This window comes from Patagioenas fasciata, chromosome 1 (genome assembly GCF_037038585.1).
Source record: "Patagioenas fasciata isolate bPatFas1 chromosome 1, bPatFas1.hap1, whole genome shotgun sequence".
Lineage (NCBI taxonomy): Eukaryota > Metazoa > Chordata > Aves > Columbiformes > Columbidae > Patagioenas > Patagioenas fasciata.
The window spans coordinates 73,108,928-73,128,165 of record NC_092520.1 but is presented as its reverse complement, the minus strand read 5'-3'; the positions used below and the strand labels follow the sequence as shown (position 1 = coordinate 73,128,165).

Genomic DNA, 19,238 nt, shown 5'->3' with positions numbered 1-19,238 from the left:
TCATAAGCATTTTTGAAAATCAGGCCACTTATTTAACTGTATAACTATGGACTTATGAGCTTAACTTCAGACACACCCAAGCGTAGTCGTAGGCTCTCACACATACTAGTAAATTGTCCCAGCACCCTGTGTCCTACTCACTTCAAACTGACTTTTATGCCCCATTCCAGAGCCACGCTTCTTAAAATTAGGCTGGATGAAAATAAAATAGTTTGGGGAAATTATTTCCATAAATTAAAACCGAAGTTTATTATTATTTTAATTCTAGAAGGGAAAGGATATTATCCTTCTCTTCAGTAACTGGAACCTAAATATTGTAGCCCTACTGTTAGCTTGTGAGAATGAGAAAATCAGACTAATTTATTGCCCAGTTTTCTTTTTTGCTTCTTTTAAATATTACAGTGCTTACTAAAATCAGTTGGGTAGCTTGTGATTGTTGTTTATAATGAGCAAGAGGATGCCCAGATAGGCCTTGCAGTGCCACTGCAGCATTGTAATTACACACTGCTTTCTGTTCCAGGCTTGGAACAAAAATGTAACCTTACTCCAGGGGCATTAAAATTGAGCACTGAAACCCATTTTACTAATTTTTTCCTGGAAAGATGATGTCATAGAATCATAGAATGGTTTGGATTAGAAGGGACCTTCAAAGGTCATCTAAAGTACAACTCGCCTGCAATGAGCAGGGACATCTGTAACTAGATCAGGTTGCTCAGAGCCCCGTCCCGCCTGGCCTGGAATGTCTCCAGGGATGGGGCATCACCATCTCTCGGGGCAACCTGGGCCAGTGTTTCACCACCCTCAGTGTAAAAAATTTCTTCCTCATGTCTAACCTGAATCTACCCTCTTTCTTCGACAAGGTGCAATTCTGTTGATTAGTACCTGAGCGGGTGTTTGTCTACAGCTCAAGCTCTTACAGACCTTGGAAGGGCAGTTTCTGCAGTGCTGCAGAGGTTTGCTTTCAGATCTTCTTTTGTGTCATTAAATCTATGTCATAAAATTTGTGTCAAGAAAGTGTAGAAAACTATTTCAATCACTGCACATCTCTCATACAGTTCAAGTATCATGAATGAACTGTTTGTATCCCAATTGATAACACAAAACTGACCTAAAGAAAGAATTCTTGGAGTCCTGGTTTGTTTGGTTTTTAGCTTCCAGGCTTTTTCCTTCACCTATCATCACATCAGCTGCTAATTCTGTTCACCAAGCATTGGTGTGAAGCATTTCCTATATTGATAACTTGACTTTCTTCCTTAAACCTGCCCAGTGCAGAACAAATTTAATTTCTTCTTCTCCCTCAGTGCAAGGATTTGTGTTTTCTCAAAAACTAGCATAGTTCATAGTTGAAGGTGGTACAGAAAACATACATACACACACAAATAGATTTGGCTGTTTTGATTTAGCAAGATGTTTTGTGGTTTAGTTTACTCTCTCAAGCTACCTTTACACCATCTTTTCTCTTACACTTTAGTTTCTTTGTAATAGAGTATCACCAGCAAGGTTGGAGTAAAACAAAACAACTCAGTGGGAGGTTAGAGCACCCAACCATGTAAAACCTAACGTTTATATTTTAGAAAGCAATTTCTAAAACAATTACCTCTGAGCTAGAAAAGACATTAAGACTATTTTAATAAAATCTGATAACAAGGTCAGTAGAAAGTTACAAAGTTATCCTGGACAAGTGTAACTATCTATTTGGTTTCTTACTACAAAGGTTATGAATGTAGAGTGGATTCAGCCCTTCTGTGAATCTTTACAGAGTACAAATCTGTTATTCAGGATGGTGTTGGTCTAGATTTGTACTGTTTAATGGAACTGAATCACAGAGTTTGTGTTTCACTGAACAAAGTGCAAATTCAGTTGTCATGACCAATTCAGCTGAAGTACATTTGTTCTCTCCTTTTCTTTTTCCTCTCCCATTACCACGGCACAGAGACGCTGTTCAATTCAGAGGGCACTGCAAGGCCAGAGCCAGCTGGAATAGAACTTTCGATCAGATCTGAGATTATTCTTTCCCCCGCCTCAAGACAACTTTGTTTCCTCTGCCTTCTCAGCACATAATTTATAAAGCATGGTCTAAAATCACCTGAGTGCTGAAAAAATAAAGCTAAAATGCAAGCCAAAGAAAGATTTCCAATGGCTGAGTTTACACAGAAAAATATCTGAGTGTCTACAGTGTTTCATAGGCAAGTGCCTAGAAATGTCCTATTTCGCTTTCTAAAAGTGTTGACATGCTGTCAACACCATTTTTGTTTCTAAAAATTCTCAGAAACATACATTTAACATAGAACTTCCATTGATATTCATTTTGCTCCACTGCAGGATGGGTTTCTCTGCTATTACTTCTATTGTCTAGCTTTATCTTCCTCATTCTCTTCTGCTATCCCTTGCTTCCTAGATGCTCCTTACAAACTCCATAAACAATGAGTGACAGTCTAAGACTAAGTGGAGACAGATTAGTAGCCACTGTAGTCCCAAAAAAGAAATAGCAGGATAAACTAAATTTAGCTCTGAGAATAGACAAATAAGAGAGGAACAGTTCCAAGTGAAGAGTGAAATGTGCATGCCAAGACCACAACACAAAACTGGGAAACTTTTTTTCTCCAGACAATCAGTAACAAAATCTTCGCTCAACAGCAGTGGGAGATTCCCAGGTCACTTAGGTGGCAATAGCATCAGGGCCCAACTTTCTGGACAAAATATCACAACAGTGTAAAAAGGTGCTTTTCACAAGTAGAGGAATTGTTCCTCTTTCACGGATCTTAATAATCTTGAAAATAAAGGAGGAGAGAGAGCAAGTTGTAATATCAAATAAAGGGACTAGGGCATAGGCAGGTACAAGATGTTTGGCTGGCTGGCTAATAATGACTTTTTGCTTCTAAATGTATAAATGCCCTATGCTTTAGCTTCCTACCATGATACAGTTCCCTCTTTTTTGTCTGCCTCAGTTCACTCTTCATTCAGTGTCATTACCCTGCTACTTCCTTACAATTGTCCTGTCTTTTCCACAAGAATATTGAGATGGTAAGTCTCCCATCTGCTTAGCTCCTTGCTCAGTCTTCAAGAAAGTAAGGTAGCTTCTACAGGGACTATACTCCATGGGGAAGAGGTGGAAGGGAAGAAGTGAACTTGACAGAGCCGTGCTGATGGCACTCTGTGAAGAGTACAGGAAACCAAGTGTGATACAATCAGACAGAAGTATGGGTACATGCAGAGTATGAAAGTCAAATTATTTTGGGTTTTTTTGCTCATGTAAACAATTAACATATCGGTGTAATGTTACCTCTGGTACTTTCCATCACATAAACAGGCTGTCTCACAGTCTGGGAATGATCTGGGAATCATCTGAAAAGTAGATCATTTGCAACAATTGTGCCAACCCTGGACAGTGAAGCAACAAGAAAATTTAGATTTGTGAGGTAGGGAGGGGTTTGAGCTAGTCACATTGTAAAAAGATTAAACAATGACCAAAAAATGCATAGGAATTGGAAGTCATGTCAGAAGATGAGATGTAAGAAAGGCCATTTGAGGTGAGAAACAAATTAACATGTCTCTAAGATCTGGAAGGGTACAGAAAGCAAAGTATGTTGCTATCTTAACCGCAGCATGATTTTCAGTCCCTGGTTAGTTTCATCAATAAGTACCCCATTAAAATGAAAGAAAATTTCACATTAGATGTTTTTGGCAGCAGGACATTCAGTCATAACAGACCTGGAGGTCACATGCAGTACAAAGCCTTTCATGACATCAACAGGACAGGGATTTTGTTGTGGTGGTTTTCTTATTGACTGCTCTCAAAATAATTTAAATTTGAGCGTAACATTTATTTAGAGAGTAACACATACATGCACACAGGCAAGACTGTGTGAAGAGGTCTTGGACTGATGCAGTGCAGCTCAGGGTTTGGGGGATGAGGTTGGCTACATATTTCTATGTTCACTGTTAGAAGAAGTAGAATTGGTAACAGATGCCCCACTTACGAGCACATTCGGTTTGGTACAGACACAGAAAAAAAAAATAATTCCTTCTCCAAAAAGCATTAAATCTTTGTCCAGTTATATACAAGTTATATGAACACATTTGAGGTTAGACAAGCTCCAACCTGTTTCTTACAGGCTTAGTAACTTGAGTTTTCTAAAGGGACCTCAGACAGGGTGTTAATGTAAATTTTACTCTGCTTCACTCCCCCCCTATACAGTGATGTAGTAGAAAGGTGGTTCTCACTGTCTTTAAAAAACTAGGCACATATATATATCTGCCTGTCCATGTACACATAAAAATGTGCTCTGGTTTCTCTCCTCATCTAATCTCCCCTGAATGCCTGGCAGCACACTTCAGCATTGTCATTTTTTCCTGGTTGTTTTCTAACAAATACATTTACCAAAGCCTGGTCTTCAGCAGTATAGTATTGATTTGAATCCTAACTGCAAATACGGGTGAATTGAACTGATTATTCTTACACATATGAGGAAAATTAGAAAACTTTACATTAAACTGTGTATTAACAATAGATCAGGTAAGCCTGTACTGTTTTACTGAACCATCTCATGTAGCTCATACTAGAACTTCTGGATTCATTCTTGTGTGAATGTGGTTTTCCAAAGAACAATTGTTTACCTGAACTGCTCCTATCCAGAGGCTTTCACTCATACAGTGCTTGGTCCTCTTCAGAAGTCATTAAGAAACATATGAATCTGAAGTTTCCTTAGTTTCCATAATAGTAGCAACCAAAAAAATAACAAATTGCAAAGGGCACCAGCTTCTCTTTGTCCTTACCAAATTCAGACAAGGTCTGCCACTGTTCCCACATTTTTTTCAGCATCTTTGGGCTGATGGCATCATGTGAGATGGTAGTGAAGAAGGTATTGTCTCTATCCCATAATGCAGCCAGCATTGTAGGGTTGAGGTGAGTTGTATTTAGGGCCCTTTTAATACTGGAGCTTTATCTGTCCTTGGCAATAATTTAGTAAAGGGATTTGCTTGATCTGTTTTCATGAAATTGAGTGCTCTAATAATTAAATTCTTTTGGGGCGGAGAGTGATACCTATCTTCAGCACAGACATTGCAGCAGATTGCATGCGGAAGTCAGATATGTGGCAAAGGGATGTTGTTTTGCACACCAGCCAAAAATACGTCTACTGGTCAGACAAAAAGAGGCCTCACTCCTTCTGCATGTGGTTTGTCAGTAAAATAATAGTTGATGTTCTTGATGCTATATGAGAATGTGAAGTTATTGCCTGTAAAATGTCAAAGTTAATGCCTGTTTGAGAGGACACCAGAAAACATGTTTTGGTCTCAGACTGCATATAAATTTGTTGCCAAATTTGTAAAACACTCTGCTGATGGTGTTTTGTCAGCTGTGAATCCTGTAGATACGGGATTACATCCTGTCTCCAGTAAAGCTGGAGTTTGGAAGTTTTGGTCATTTACTTAAAGACTGAGCCATAGCACCAGTGAATCACAACTTGAATACAGGGGGGTTTGAAATAGAACAAAAGAAGTGCTCACAACTGAAATACAATTCTTTCTTACCTCTGCTCTTTATTCAGCCTCTCCTGCAGTGCAGCCCTGTACAATCCCTACTCATACATCTTCCTGTAATTCTTCTTGTGGAAATTTTTGTGTGATTAAGGGTGGTGGCTAAAGGGCTCTGAAACGCATTCTCCTTTGACTTAGGTTTGTTTTACAAGACCATAACTACAAAACCATAACTATGTAAGCATGAACAGAATTTGTCCTTATTTACAGATGATCAGGCCTAGTAGGTAAACTACATTTGAGTTACACAGCACTCCTGTGTAGCTGAGAAATGAATGTTCATTTACCATTCTAGCACAGACTGTCTCCAGTTACTGTTTTCATCTGCCACTGCCTCTGAGCCATCAGATCTTTCTGCCTGACAATGTTTGAATCCTTTGTTTTCCTCACCAATTAAACTGTATCCAATGGGCAACACATTTTCCCTCAGATATTTAATATTGATTAGGTAACTGAATTTAAATTTTAGAACTATGAAAGTTTGGAAACATCTGCAGACATTGAATAAAGTCTGTTTTCTCTTCCACAGTCTGCGAACAGCTGGAATCCTAGAGCCTGAAAAGCCGTCTTTGTTTCCCAGGTTTCCATTACACATTTTTGTACCACACTTGCAAACTATCCAGGCCTGTGAAGGAGGGACAATACTTATTTTTGTGAAAAATGTTTGCCATTTTCCATTCTGCACTCTTCAGACCTCTCCTTGTCCAATAAATGGTAAGCTGTTAAAAACATTCTTATTTTTCCTTCTGCAACTATTTTTTTAGTACAAATACTGAGCCAAAGTTTGGTTTTGCACCAAATTTAATCTTGTCACACAGAATTAAGTTCAGCAGGGTTTCTCTAGATTTGTATTGAGGCATGACACAAATTTACTTGTTGTTAATCTCTCCCATGGAAGCTGTGAAACAAATAGGGCATGCATTAACCACAGTACCTGCTAATAATTTTATCAGTAGCATTGGTGAAGAGCGGTATGTTCTTTTTTTTCCTTATGTATGTAAACATAAAGTATGTTTGGTAAAGATTTATAAACCTTACTCTGAAATCTTTTCTTGAGCATAATTCTCATTCTGATATCTGAACTTCACTGATGTTCCTCTAATTTGCTAAGATTAAACATATCAAAAACTAGTCTTTATCAGCATGCTGGGCATGTTGTTAGTGTATGAATGGTTCTGTAATTAAAATGGTACAAGATAACATTTACTTTTGAGTATTTGTCAGTATTCTGATCCTAAATCGTTGGACTAATAACAGTGTTTGGTCAATGATCGCCTTATTTTGCCCAAGGTAACAGAATTTCTTTCAACAGATAGTACTTGGTTAAGGAATCATCAAGTATAGATGGAAATGTCTATGAAATTGAGTGATCCTCAATTCCTAGAGTTATATGACAATATTTTCAAATTTGGTACTAATATCAAAAGATTGGGTTACGATATGTAGATATTCTTTGTCCTTGCAATTCTACATGCATAGAAAAAGAGACGGATTGTAGAAGGTTACTTAGTCTACCCTTTACCAAGAGCAGGATGACATACACTGTACTGGACTATGCTATGCTATGTTATGCTATGCTATGCTATGCTATGCTATGCTATGCTATGCTATGCTATGCTATGCTATGCTATGCCATGCTATGCTATGCTATACTACGCTATACTATTTAGTGTTTCCTGACAGAAAAAATCCAACTTGATATTAAAAATATTCAGTAAAAACTCTGTTGTTTTCCCATGCCATGTTTTCCAGGCTGAAATAACTTGATGCTTTGAAAAGTTTTCCTTTGCCTTCTCTGAATCTTCATCTTTTTTTCCTGTCACAGTGCACTATGGAGAACAGCTTATATGCCTCCTCTTTTCAACAGCTTCTCACTTTTTGGATGCTATGCCTTCAAACCAGTTTTGAATAGGCAGACAAAAGGATTGTGATAATCAAGGCATTTTGACTGAAATGCAGAGCAACCTGGATTTAAAGAACTGCCTTTTGGCAGAAAGAGAGTAGTCACACAATTAGGGATATTGATTAATTAAGGTATTTAATATTTTTTTGAATGACACCACCAGAAGGAAAATGAGAATAGCATGCACTAATGGCCAAACTAGTTAAAAGACAAGACTGAGGCATCTGGGTTAAGGACAAGGTCCTGAGTTTTTTTATAAGTGTGAAACTAATTTTTTTTAGTTTCAACCCTCATCTTTCAATGTGTGTACACGATCCCTTAATAGAAGCAACTGCTCAGGGAATAAGTTTAAGCACAGATTTTAAAAGGAAAGCTGCTTCATTACTATTAAGTGGCTATGTCATATTGACATCACATTTGTCCTGCCCTTTCAGGTGTCTGAGATACCTCATTTCAAAGTGACCTTTTCAAAAAGGTTTCTGTGTTAACTTTTCCTATGAAATGTTCTCTCTGAGTGGTAACATCAATTTAATTTCCTAAAAACTTCTCCTCTTATTTCTAGGTATTCTGTCCCCTCTGTTTCTTTACATGGACAGTATTTTTCTTGGTCATAAAAAGAAATGCGACATCTCTGGGTTTTATTTCATTGCAGCCAAGAGAAAAAGAGCACAGGAGCTCAAATAAATTATTATTCTGAATAATACTAGTTATAAAGGAATGCCAAAGCTTCTTGGTGACCACATTTGTGAGCCAGAGCCAGAGAAGCAGAAACTAATGTCTAGTAAAAGATGTTAGATTCTTGCTGCCAATGTCTGGCGAGAAAAATCTGCTCAATAGATGGTTTACCTCAAATGACCCAGTTGGCACTTGGAGCAAGGATGCCTAGTCATTAGAAAGACAGTGCAGGTAATTTATCAGGAAAGCATGTAGTACTTCCCATACATTCCATTTCTTGCATACTATTGTTCTCTGGATTTTAACACTAGGCATTTATCCATAACAGTACTGTCAGGGGGTTATAGGAACCTCAGTCTGCTTAAAATAGTGAAATATTTGGGATTTGAATCATTGCTGGCAGTGGATTTTGGCCCAGTGAATTCAAGAGAGCTTCTGCTCTTCTTCACTGACACTATATCTCTTTGACTTCATTTTCATACGGGAATAAAATTGTGAAGTCCCTGTATTTCTGTGAAAAAGGTCAACTTTTTTTTTTTTTCCCTTTGGCTTTCCCACCTCCAAATGAGACACCTTTTTGCTGGTTTTCTATCTCCTGAAAGCGATTAAATTCCACAGACTCTAGAGGGGAGTTCTTTATGTCTCCCCAAAGCCACAGGTACCGGAGCGAGAAAGTGGTTTAATTTGCTGCTCCAATTGAGGCATGTGTGCATAACAATATTCCTTCAGCTAAAAAGGCCAGGCAAGGATGCTAGCCCAGATTTTGGAATAACAAACAAGGCTGATCATTCTTGTGGTAGCCAGCCAACGCACAAGTGACACTGTTGCATTTTAGTGGATGTCTCCAAAGATGATGTACTCACTGCCTGGTAATTGTGCCTGCTACTTCCAGAGACAATGCTGAATATTGCCACCAAAGGAACAGAGAGCAGGACTTGCCTGCAGCTGGCTGCTTCTGGCCATGGAGAAGATCAAGGGGAAAGAGAGCTAGAATACAGTTTCTTGCTCTGCCACTTGTTGCCATAGAAAACATTTGGATAGAAATGGCAGTTTAGACATACATAAGCCTCAAAGCAGAGCATAAGCTGCAAGTGTGTGTCTTTCATTGACCAACACAGGCACACCAAGCAGTAAGTCCATGGCTGCACTGTCGTCTCCCAACTCTTAACTGACCTAGGCAACAGCCTATGTGGCCTATACCACAGCCAGCTCTGAAACTGAGCAATCAAAGCTATATATTGAGTTGTGCAGTGTTATTTTAAGGGTCAGAACACAGGATTTCTGTCAAATACACAAAACAGAAATAGCCACATTTCAGCTCTTGTTCCAGAAAGTTGGGAGATTGTATATTAGATCTTGGTGGCCTATTGGAGCCGTTATTGCTCCACCCAGAAGAAGCCTTGAGTAGGTCCCCACATGTACTGACTGTGACAGAATGGCATGAGAGCAAAAATGGCCAGCAAGTTCATCTGATTACTGGCTAATTGGTAGTAACAGGAGAATTGTGACACCAGCACCAAAGCGATAACTCTGAGACTATGCCTGAGATGGTCTGATAAATTAGAGGTGTTATTTTTTAAATGTCATTTCCCTCAGGCTATATAGAAACCATTCCCTGCACAATAAGCTCAGCACATACACTGTCACAGCTTGGCAAACACATGCTCCCAAAAAACATCAGAAAACAAGCTAAGTTCCATCTTCACTACTCCATCAGGCACTCCATTACCTTGACAGCTTGATTCTAGTATGGCCAATCAGATACAATTGGCTATTTTTATAAAGCAGATACTAGAACATCTGTCTTGCTTTCCTTGAAAAATTCTTGGACCCTTGGTAAAGAAACAAGAGAAACAGGTTGAAATTTATGCCTGCTTACCATAGAAAGCCCAAATAATGTGAATACCACCTGAATTCCTTGAATAGCATTTCATTAACATTCCAAGACAGCTCTACAAATTTAAGAGATCAAAGTGAAGCAAGAAAAGCATGCCCAAAATGAAGCAGAACTCAAGTTTGACCAGTAAACACTGACTGGCAAAATGGTAATCAGGACCAAGTTGCTCAGTGCTTGCATTGGGCAGCAGGGTAACACTCAGGAGATCATTTTTCTACAATGCCCAAAATGTGCACTGCTTTGGTATCAGCAGCTTCTGTGGTGATCAGGGAGGCTGGACCAGTTCGCATTAGGGCTGTCCAGCATGTTTAGTCCAGCTGCCTGGAGACAAGCCATTTGAAAAAAAAAAAAAAAGAAGTTTTCAGTGCTGCTTGCAGTGTTCACGCCTGACAACATTTCTGTCTGACTATGCAACTCCCAGATAGCAAAGACACAATATTCAGTTTATAAACTCTGATGAATAAGCTGTCTCCTGGGGTTTGACAGGACTTACTAACTGCCTGAGATCTGCTGTATCTTCCTCCTCTTGGCCCAAACTCTCTGATATGGGATGCCTGAAAGTTACGCAACTAAAAGCCATCTTTAACCACTTAACAGTGCAGACTTGTTTTGGAGACTGAACACTGCAATTGCAGCGGGAGCATATGGGAACAGTTGCTGTGAAAATCAGGCCATTCTTACAAAGGAGCACACAAGTCTGCGAAAAAAAGGCCAATAAACTGAACAGTATCATTGGTGAATGACCCACCAGTGGCATTCAGTCAAAAGCTTGGAGATAGCCATTTGGATTTCATTCATTAAGGTTTGCATGCAACTATTTTTCCCGTCTGCTGTTTAAGGAACATTATGGAACAACAGTGAGAACTTTTTATTCAGTTTGAGTTCAGTGCTTTGAGTGCATTTTTTCTGAAGCATGTGTTTGGCTAATAGTTGCAATTTCATCTTAGCAGCCTCTTTGATGACATGCTTGTGCTGATTAAATGACGTTCCAGGGTTAAGTGGGCCCTCCAAGACAAAGCTCTGACTGCCTGTTGCTGGGGTCACTAAACTACTTCAGTGGTTTCATTTTAGCTCCCTGAATGACAATCCTTCTGATGTTTTTAGCCTTCAACCACATTCTTCTACTTCCTAAGAGACTTTTCCTGACTTTACCATGCATGCAGAGGACAGTGTTCTAATGATGCATTCCTGACTAGTTTTCTTTTTTTTTCAGAGGCGTTATAATTAACCATATCCAGGGGCTACATGTTGGTCTACCTGCCAAAAACCAACACACAGCAGCAAGTGAATATTGTTAGCCAAATTTTTAGAAACCAGAGCAATCTCCTAGTTTTCAGCCATCTCTCGTTAAGAGATGCAAATGTCTCCATTCAGAATTTCAGAAAACCTGCAAGAGAAGAGCAGTTCAGCTGCCTACTCGAAGTCTCCAAGGACTGGTGTTCAACTCACAGTTTATCAAGGCCATATTCTTATGTTTCTTGCTCTGTCATTTGCTCTCTCAGTACTGCAGATCCCTCTCTGTATAATGAAAATACTATGACCTCCCTCATCTTACAGTCTGTTGGTTTAAGGTGTAACTTGGCAAGGACTGGGAGTCACTTGTAGGAAGTACCATAACTCTACTCCTGTGTACAAACCTGTTTATGCTTATGTATCTCCCACTTTTAAGCAAGCTTGCTCCTAAGGAGTCGAAAGTGTCATTCAGAACCAGAGGTTGTCTCTCTTCAAGGCTCGAAATAAACCTCACTACTTGCCCTCCAGGTATTTGTCTATTCCTCTTCAAGTTCATCTTTCAGGTTGTGTTGGATGAGAGTAAGAGCAGCTCCATGTAAGTCTGAAGTCCTTGTCATTGTCCCCTTTGTCACAGTGTGCAAGTACTTCGTAGTCCCAAGGACAGCTACTCTTACTTCACTGCTATAAAGTAAGCAACAGCTAGTACCTCTTTCACAGGTAACACTTCCTACCTCTTATGAGGTGTTTTTTGGCAGCAGCTCTAGAGGAGCTCTATAAAACAGTTTCCCTGTTTTTCAACAGAAACAAAGAAAAGAGTATAGATCAAGTGCATAATACCATTTTTTTTAGCTCTGAACTGAGATTTAAATAGAGTTTAGGTGCCAAGTCCAGTCATGGAATCGGACTTTGTTAAGAGCTCACATCCTCTAGCTTTGCCAAAAAAGGGTCTCCCAGGCGCTAAATCTGTGTTTCTGCATATCCTCAGGACAGTTTCTGATTTGGCAAGGTTCATCCACCCCTAGATCTGCTGTTCAAGAGCTTAATCTGGTGTGTCTGGTAATTCCTACCCCAGCCTTCTGCTATACTCTAGTTCGGGTATTATTTGTAAGCTGGTCTTGGTAGGATTTATGTACTGCAGGTCAAGCCAATTTGTAGTGTTAATAATACTACTGTAAGCACATTAGCAGATCTCCAGGGTTTACTCCTGAGCAGAGCATCTAGTTTACCTGAAATTCTTAAAAAACATGTATTTCTTCTACTTATAGTTGAAGTCCAGACATCATTTTGGCTAAAGCAAAACATCTGCATCTCCTGAAGATGTTTCCAATATCTTCTTACCAGACAGGCATTACTTCCTGCAGGGCAAAACCACTACTGATTATTTTGTCCTTATGCAAGGAAACAAGTATTTTCTGGGAACCAGAAACCATACCATCTGCTTCAGAGAAGACATAGGTAGAATACATCCGGAGGAGAATGAGCATACAGCTGTAGAAATGGCAGGTTTTAAGATCTAGGAGCCATGGGACTTTGCCTCAGTGCTTCAGGAGTTGGAAATGAGGGGTCAGAAAAGAAATGGAGGCATTGTATTCCACTTTCCTATAACAAGCAATAAATAAATAATATCTGATACTTGGTTTACACTATATTTGTTAACTATGATGATCCATAAACTACAGCAATAAGTTAAAGACTCTGGCAGTTTGAAATTAATTCCGTTTATTTAAAGAATGAGTGGAAAATATTCTTAGTCTCAGCACCTGCTCTTGAATTCCTCTGCTTTTCTGTGGTTTTACTATTACATTTTCCAATTTTAAAAGAAGCGAAGCTGACTAGACACAAGACATCGTCAAACGTCCAAGGTAAATAAACTGGGAAAATATTAAGAAAATTATATATAATTTTCTGTAATAGCAAAGGGAATATTGAGTGAACAATATTAAATTAAGAAAGGATTCTGACAAGAAAGGTAGAAGGTTGAATGGTGTCCCTTTAAAACAAATGTCCAAAATGTCCACTGAATCCTAATGAGTGAAATCTTTCTGTTGTTGCTTCTTAATTTATGCAGTAGATTAATTACACATTTTTAATGTGAATCAGATTTCTAGGTTCTGGATTTATACTACAAAAATCACCTTTATTTGCCCCATATGAGAGCTTGGTGCCAAGACCACCCAGTGACATGGCTTTACTTTGAAGGATGGAGGAAACTGTGTAGTCTTAAATTCCCATGCAAATGCTGATTCTCAAATTCCTAACTTACAGAATAGGAAGATGGAAACTCATAGTACATTATAACAAAAACACCCTCTGCAGCGAGAAGAGAAAAAGTTCCCTTCTGGGGAGCTCTTATCTTAAAGGCAGTTATCACACATCCACTATTTCCAGCCCAGGGCATTGTGTAGGTGCTTCAGAAGCTGCATCATTGAATCCATTCTGCTGTTCTGGAAGGGAAAGACCTAAAATGGGAAAGAAGGCCAGTACCATGTTAAACTACTTAAGAGGTCAAACAAAATCCAACTGCAGCCAGCAATGTTTGAATTTTTCCTTTGGCTCAGAGTACAAACTGTAAATCATCCAGCAAATGTGTACTCTACAAGGGGTCAGAGGAAAAAACATCTGCCCATACTGGGCAGCCACTTCAGTCCTCTCTTGTTGCCAAGTTACTAAGAAGTGTCCAGAAGCACTTCATTCGATGTGCCAGGTCTCCTGCCTCTTCCTGGGCAGGTGGGTTCATGTCCACCCCAGACCCTTGTGCATTAAACCTGACATGGAATATGCAGAAGAAAAGGGGAAGAGCGTTCATGAAGCATTTCCTCATCTTTCTCCTGACAAGGCTGCAGATCTTAGTCCCATCTTGAAGGGGATTGTGGAAGCCTTGAGAGGGAGAGAGTGCTCCTCACTCTTTTGCTGGTTTGCATCCAGCCCACAGGCTTAAAAATCAAGTATGTTGCAGCCTTACCCTGATGACAATTTGTCGATTTGCAAGAAAGGAGAAAAGACTTTCACTTCAGTGGACAGCATAAAAACAGCCCACTCCCTCTGCATTCAGTGTCAGCAGAGACACCAGCAAAGCAGGAGGTGGTGAAATCACCCTGGAGAGCAAGGTGGCATAAGAAAAGTGCACGGCATAGGGAGGGGTGGTTGCATTAATGTTTCCTGACCTATGTTTTCCCTGTTAATATACATTAAAATATACACATAAATTTGTGTCTGTGTATTTGTCAGTCTCCAAAGCTACCAAAAGTACAGCATTTGTCAGTAACAACAAGGACAGACTTAAAAAAAGCAGCTGATCTGAGACACTCTGAAAAGTCATTTCATAGATGTGAGGAAAACTTTTTTTCACTTTCCTGTTACCTGTAGCTACTGCATCTGGGGCTTATTTCTGACAGGGTAAAGCAAACAAATATAAAGAAAACTCCATGGTGCACTAAACATGCAGAAGTTTACAGCTACCTGCGCTCACGACATTTTTATTGTTTCTACGTGGTCTGAGATGGCAGTAAGCTGCAAAAGGGAAGGAAATGATTTCTCATTTTTCTCTGAATATGCTATCTACCAACCTGACTTTACTGAGAAGAATGTAGACTGGAGCCAGCTTGAGCGTTTGGCTTATATACCAGCTTCCTGCCTTCACCTTGTGCTTTTTTTTCTTTCCTCTAGGCCTAGAGAAACTCATCATTCTGCTTAAAAATGAAGAAGTCGTGACACCTAGCGGTGAGTTAAACACTGATTTCTTCTATTTCCTACAGAAACCACACTTGTTTTCCATGGGCACATTGTTCTCAGTCAGATTGTAATGTGAGAGGTGAGGGCATCACCCTCATGACTTCAGACATCCAGACAGCCCCTCATTTCTTCTGCAGTCCCATGCCATGTGTGTGTGTGGTGTTGCATCAGGCTCCAGTGCCCCTGCACAGAAAGCTCCATTCATTAAGGCCCAGTGTGCAGACCCTGCTCACACTCCTTATTGAACATGACATTTTGAATAGTCGTTTATACTGAGATAAGGTTAAGTGTTTTGACTTAGGAGCGAAAGGGAGTATGGCAGAATCCTGGTGTTTAAGACCAAGCAGGAATTTCAGACTTTTTTCTTGTCGAGTACTTATTCATAAAGACTGGTTTTGGAAGGTGACTCAAAAATGCATTGTATGGCATGCAGCAAATTGCTGGCAGGCAGTTTAAACTGACTCAGTTGCTGGCAAGTTCTTTCACTTTTGAAGACTACTCAGAGTCTGCCTTGGTCAGCAGCAGTCAAAAAGTACGTACTGGCTGCAATGCCATGACAAGAAGTTGTGCTGAAAAGCAGTAAACCAGTCTAGACATGTGCAAAAAAAAAAAGTCCTTTCCAAACAGTGGCAAGCCTTGGAGATGTTTTGGTTTGGTGGGTTTTTTGTTTTGTTTGGTTTGTTTTTTAGGCAAGCAGAACAGTGTTGAGTTGTGCTAGCGGTAACTAGGCTGCAGTCACCAAGTGGCAAGCTTTCTTGGCTTGTTGATCCAGCTGGGACATGCCATTTTTTATCACAAGAATGAGCTTCAGTGCAAGAAATTTCAAGTCAAAACATCACTGTATGTTGTTTGGGAATCTGGGTGCATGCTTCTTTGTGTCTGTAAGAGCTGTTAGCAGTGCAGCCTCCCAATTTCATGTCCATATTTGTGCATGGTAGATTAGGCATACTTTCCATTGCCTTCGATGAGACAAACTCCTTCCTCCACCTCTGTCTTTCAGAAGAGATACATGATAAAATTGCATGTTGTAACCAAGAAATGGAGACTAGATAACTTGAATAGACATGATTTTCTTAATCTAAATATTTATTTTACATGTATTAGTACCTGTAACTGCCCCAGTTTGCTTTCTTGGGTTTAATTAACACTTCTACCACCAGAGTGTCTGGGTATAAGGCAAGTGAACATAAAAACATCATTTCTGTCCAAAATGTTCCAATTTCCATCCCTTGAATCATCACCATGTGACCTATTCTGTGCCAATATTAATAACCATTGCTCATGGCTTTCAAACAACTCAAGCTATTTAAAAATTAATTCTGTTTACAGTACCTTCTAGAGGAAGTATTTTGTAAGAGTGAATAACTCAAACTGACTAGTGGCTACCCACGAAATATGACTATCCAGTAACAAAATGAATCATGTAGAACTAGTTGGCAAGGAATGGACATACTGTTGGAGAAGACATCAAGTGGGGATCAGATACTGGGAGTCCTCGGTTCACTTTCCACTGTACCATACATTTCCCATACTGCTCTGACATAGGCAGGCCTAACCGCAGTGGTGTAGGCAGCGACTAGCCCCAGTCATGCCAAATCACACAGCAGACTTTTTTGCACTGGGCTGTAAGCTGTGGGCCTTAAGTGTCCTGCTCAGCTGTTACTCCTAGAAACACTTTCAGTCACGAGTTGGAGCCCATAGGTGTGCTAGTTTATGCTTTGTCTCTGTTCTTCCCCCTGTAAAATGGAGATGGCCACCCACTGATGCATGACAAACTTGTCTGAAGTCCCTGGAATGGGCGAGGACTAGTATTACTTCAGTCTTCACTGGCAGGGATGCCACTGCCATTGCTGAAGAGAAACAATACAAAATGGAAAAGCAATACTAATTCTGGCAGCCCTATAGCCTGAAATATGTAATGTTCCCCTGGACAGAAAAAGTGCAACATCTGGCAGAGCAGGAAGTTAGGTTATACTAAATCCTTGAGTGCCACCTATTCTGTTTGGTATTTGCCATTGTTGCTACAGACAGCCCCAAAACAGCCACAAATAGAAGTAAATCTTTCTTCTAGCCTCTCTCTAGGAGAAATAGCTTGACAGGTTTATAAGGGAAGGGAAGTTGCGTACTACTTAGCATAGCTCTGCTAGCCTATGAGGCAAAGGCTTTGGAGTGCCAACGAGATGATGTGACTTTGGATTGTAGGTCCAGCAACAATGTTTGATCATTCTCATGCCAGCCAGGACTGTCTGCTGCAACCTGTGTTACATGGCTACATCAGAACCTCTGCTTTCTCTTGCTCTTGCATTTTCATGATTCCCCTACTGACAAGATAGGACACAGCAAGAGCTGTGAGGTATAAAGTAGCTGTCAAAGACAGCACTGAGCAGTAAATATCTAGGCAATATTCACTCACATAGAACTTTGAATACGCAGCTACAATGTGCTTTTTAGGCTAGTCTCTGTAGTGAGTGCAGAGGTGAATCCCCAGCGCATCAGACTCACTTGTATGGCTAAGCCTGCAACCACAGAATTGCACAATGGTTAGGGTGAGAAGGGACCTCTGGAAATCATCTTGTCCAAACCCCCTGTTGAAAGCAGGCTCAACTAGAACAGATTGCTCAGGACCATACTCAGCTGGGTTTGAATATCTCCAAGAACGGAGACTCACAACCTCTCTGGGCAACTTGCTCCAGTCCTAAATCACCCTTGCACTAAAACAAAACAAAACAAAACTGATATTTGAATGGAACTTGTTTTATTTCAATTTGTGACCATTGCCTCCTGTTCTTCCACTGGAGACCACAGAAGAGTCTGGCTCTATTTTCTTTACACCCACTGTATCAGGTGTTCATACCTATTATTAAGAAGTCCCTCTGATCCTTCTCTTACCAAGGGCAAACAACCCCAGCCTTCAGCCTCTCCTGCTGTGTCAGAGGCTCCAATTTGCTTGTAATTTTTGTGGCACTTTACTGGACTGGGTCCAGTATGTTTGTGTCTCTCCTGTACTGAGGAGCCAGCACTGGACCCAGCATTCCAGATGTGGCCTCACTAGAGCTGAGTGGAATGAAAGAATCACCTCCTTTGACTACTGGCCACGCTCTTATGCAGCCAGACGCTGTTGGCTGCCTTTGCACATTATTGGCTCTTGTGCATCTCGTTGTGCACCAGGACACCCAGGTCTGCTATCTGATGTCTACTTCTGTATTAATGGCTAGTTTCGGCTGTAGCTTTCTTCAGCTTCCTATATTTAATGGCTTGAATTTATCTCTAAGACATAGATGAATGTGCCTGATCTGTTTTATAACATGGACTGTTTCTGCATAAATGCTATTTAATTATCCAATAGCACTGAAAGGTCTAAAAAGGCCTCCAAGCTGTTGACCAGTTTAGCAGACTGGATGTGTATTTAACTGCCTAGAACAAACAGAATCAGCAGAAAGTTACTCTGTTTTCTGTTGAACTGGGGTAATACCAAACCTCTTGCTATGACATAAGCTTTATTACCATCCTAACAACTGCAGAATATCTTGAATTAAGGGAAGAGATGCTTTTCCTAGTAATCTGTTTGTTGTCCTTCTTATGGACCAAACAATGACATGTTCTCTAGATACACATTTGGGCCACCTCTCAGGCTTACATTTCTTAGCCCTACAGCAGAAAGGAAAATCCACCCTTTCCCTAGTAAGGGAGTGAAATCCTTCTATAAAAACACAACTACATTCTCCAAAGAGCAACAAAAGTGGACACAGTGCATTAACACTCCAAAAACAGGAAATACCCCTAACCAATACTCTGTGTCATTGCATAACCTAGATTTCAGTTGAGAATTTGGGTGTTGTTTTAGATAACAAAATACAAAATACAACATGTGTTCATCATTAATCTTCTTGAACATTTGTTTGGCCAGAAACTGTCTCTGATCAACCCACTTATGTAAACAGGTCTATGCTTCAGACAGAAGTGGTAAGATGTTATTCCAAGTACTTGCATTATAGGGAATCTCTCCTTAACTCTAAGAAGATAGATTTAATGACAGCCTCAGTGGTGTTGACTGTACTCCAAAGAATTTTATGTTCAGTTTAAGTTTCAAAATTAAATAAAAAGTTTTCTTTCATCAAAGGGGAAAAATGTTACCTCTAAAAAGTCAACCGTTTGTCCCTACTCTGTTTGAGGTTTCAATATCAAACACTTTCGCATCTGGCTTGCAGAGAACTGAAAAGCTTTTTCTCCTTTCATTACCAAATGGCAGATGCTGCATTC

The 19,238-nt window shown here is 40.0% G+C and overlaps 1 protein-coding gene across 1 annotated transcript in view; it reads left to right on the top strand.

The window, feature by feature from the left end:
* The window catches only part of LOC139828259 (uncharacterized), a 96,511-nt gene that overhangs the window by 50,666 nt on the left and 26,607 nt on the right, over window positions 1–19,238 (top strand). The window contains exons 3-4 of the mRNA XM_071810062.1: window positions 6,068–6,252; window positions 14,913–14,966. Of these exons, the coding sequence (XP_071666163.1) occupies window positions 6,068–6,252; window positions 14,913–14,966 (239 nt within the window). The remainder of the gene's footprint in view (window positions 1–6,067; window positions 6,253–14,912; window positions 14,967–19,238) is intronic.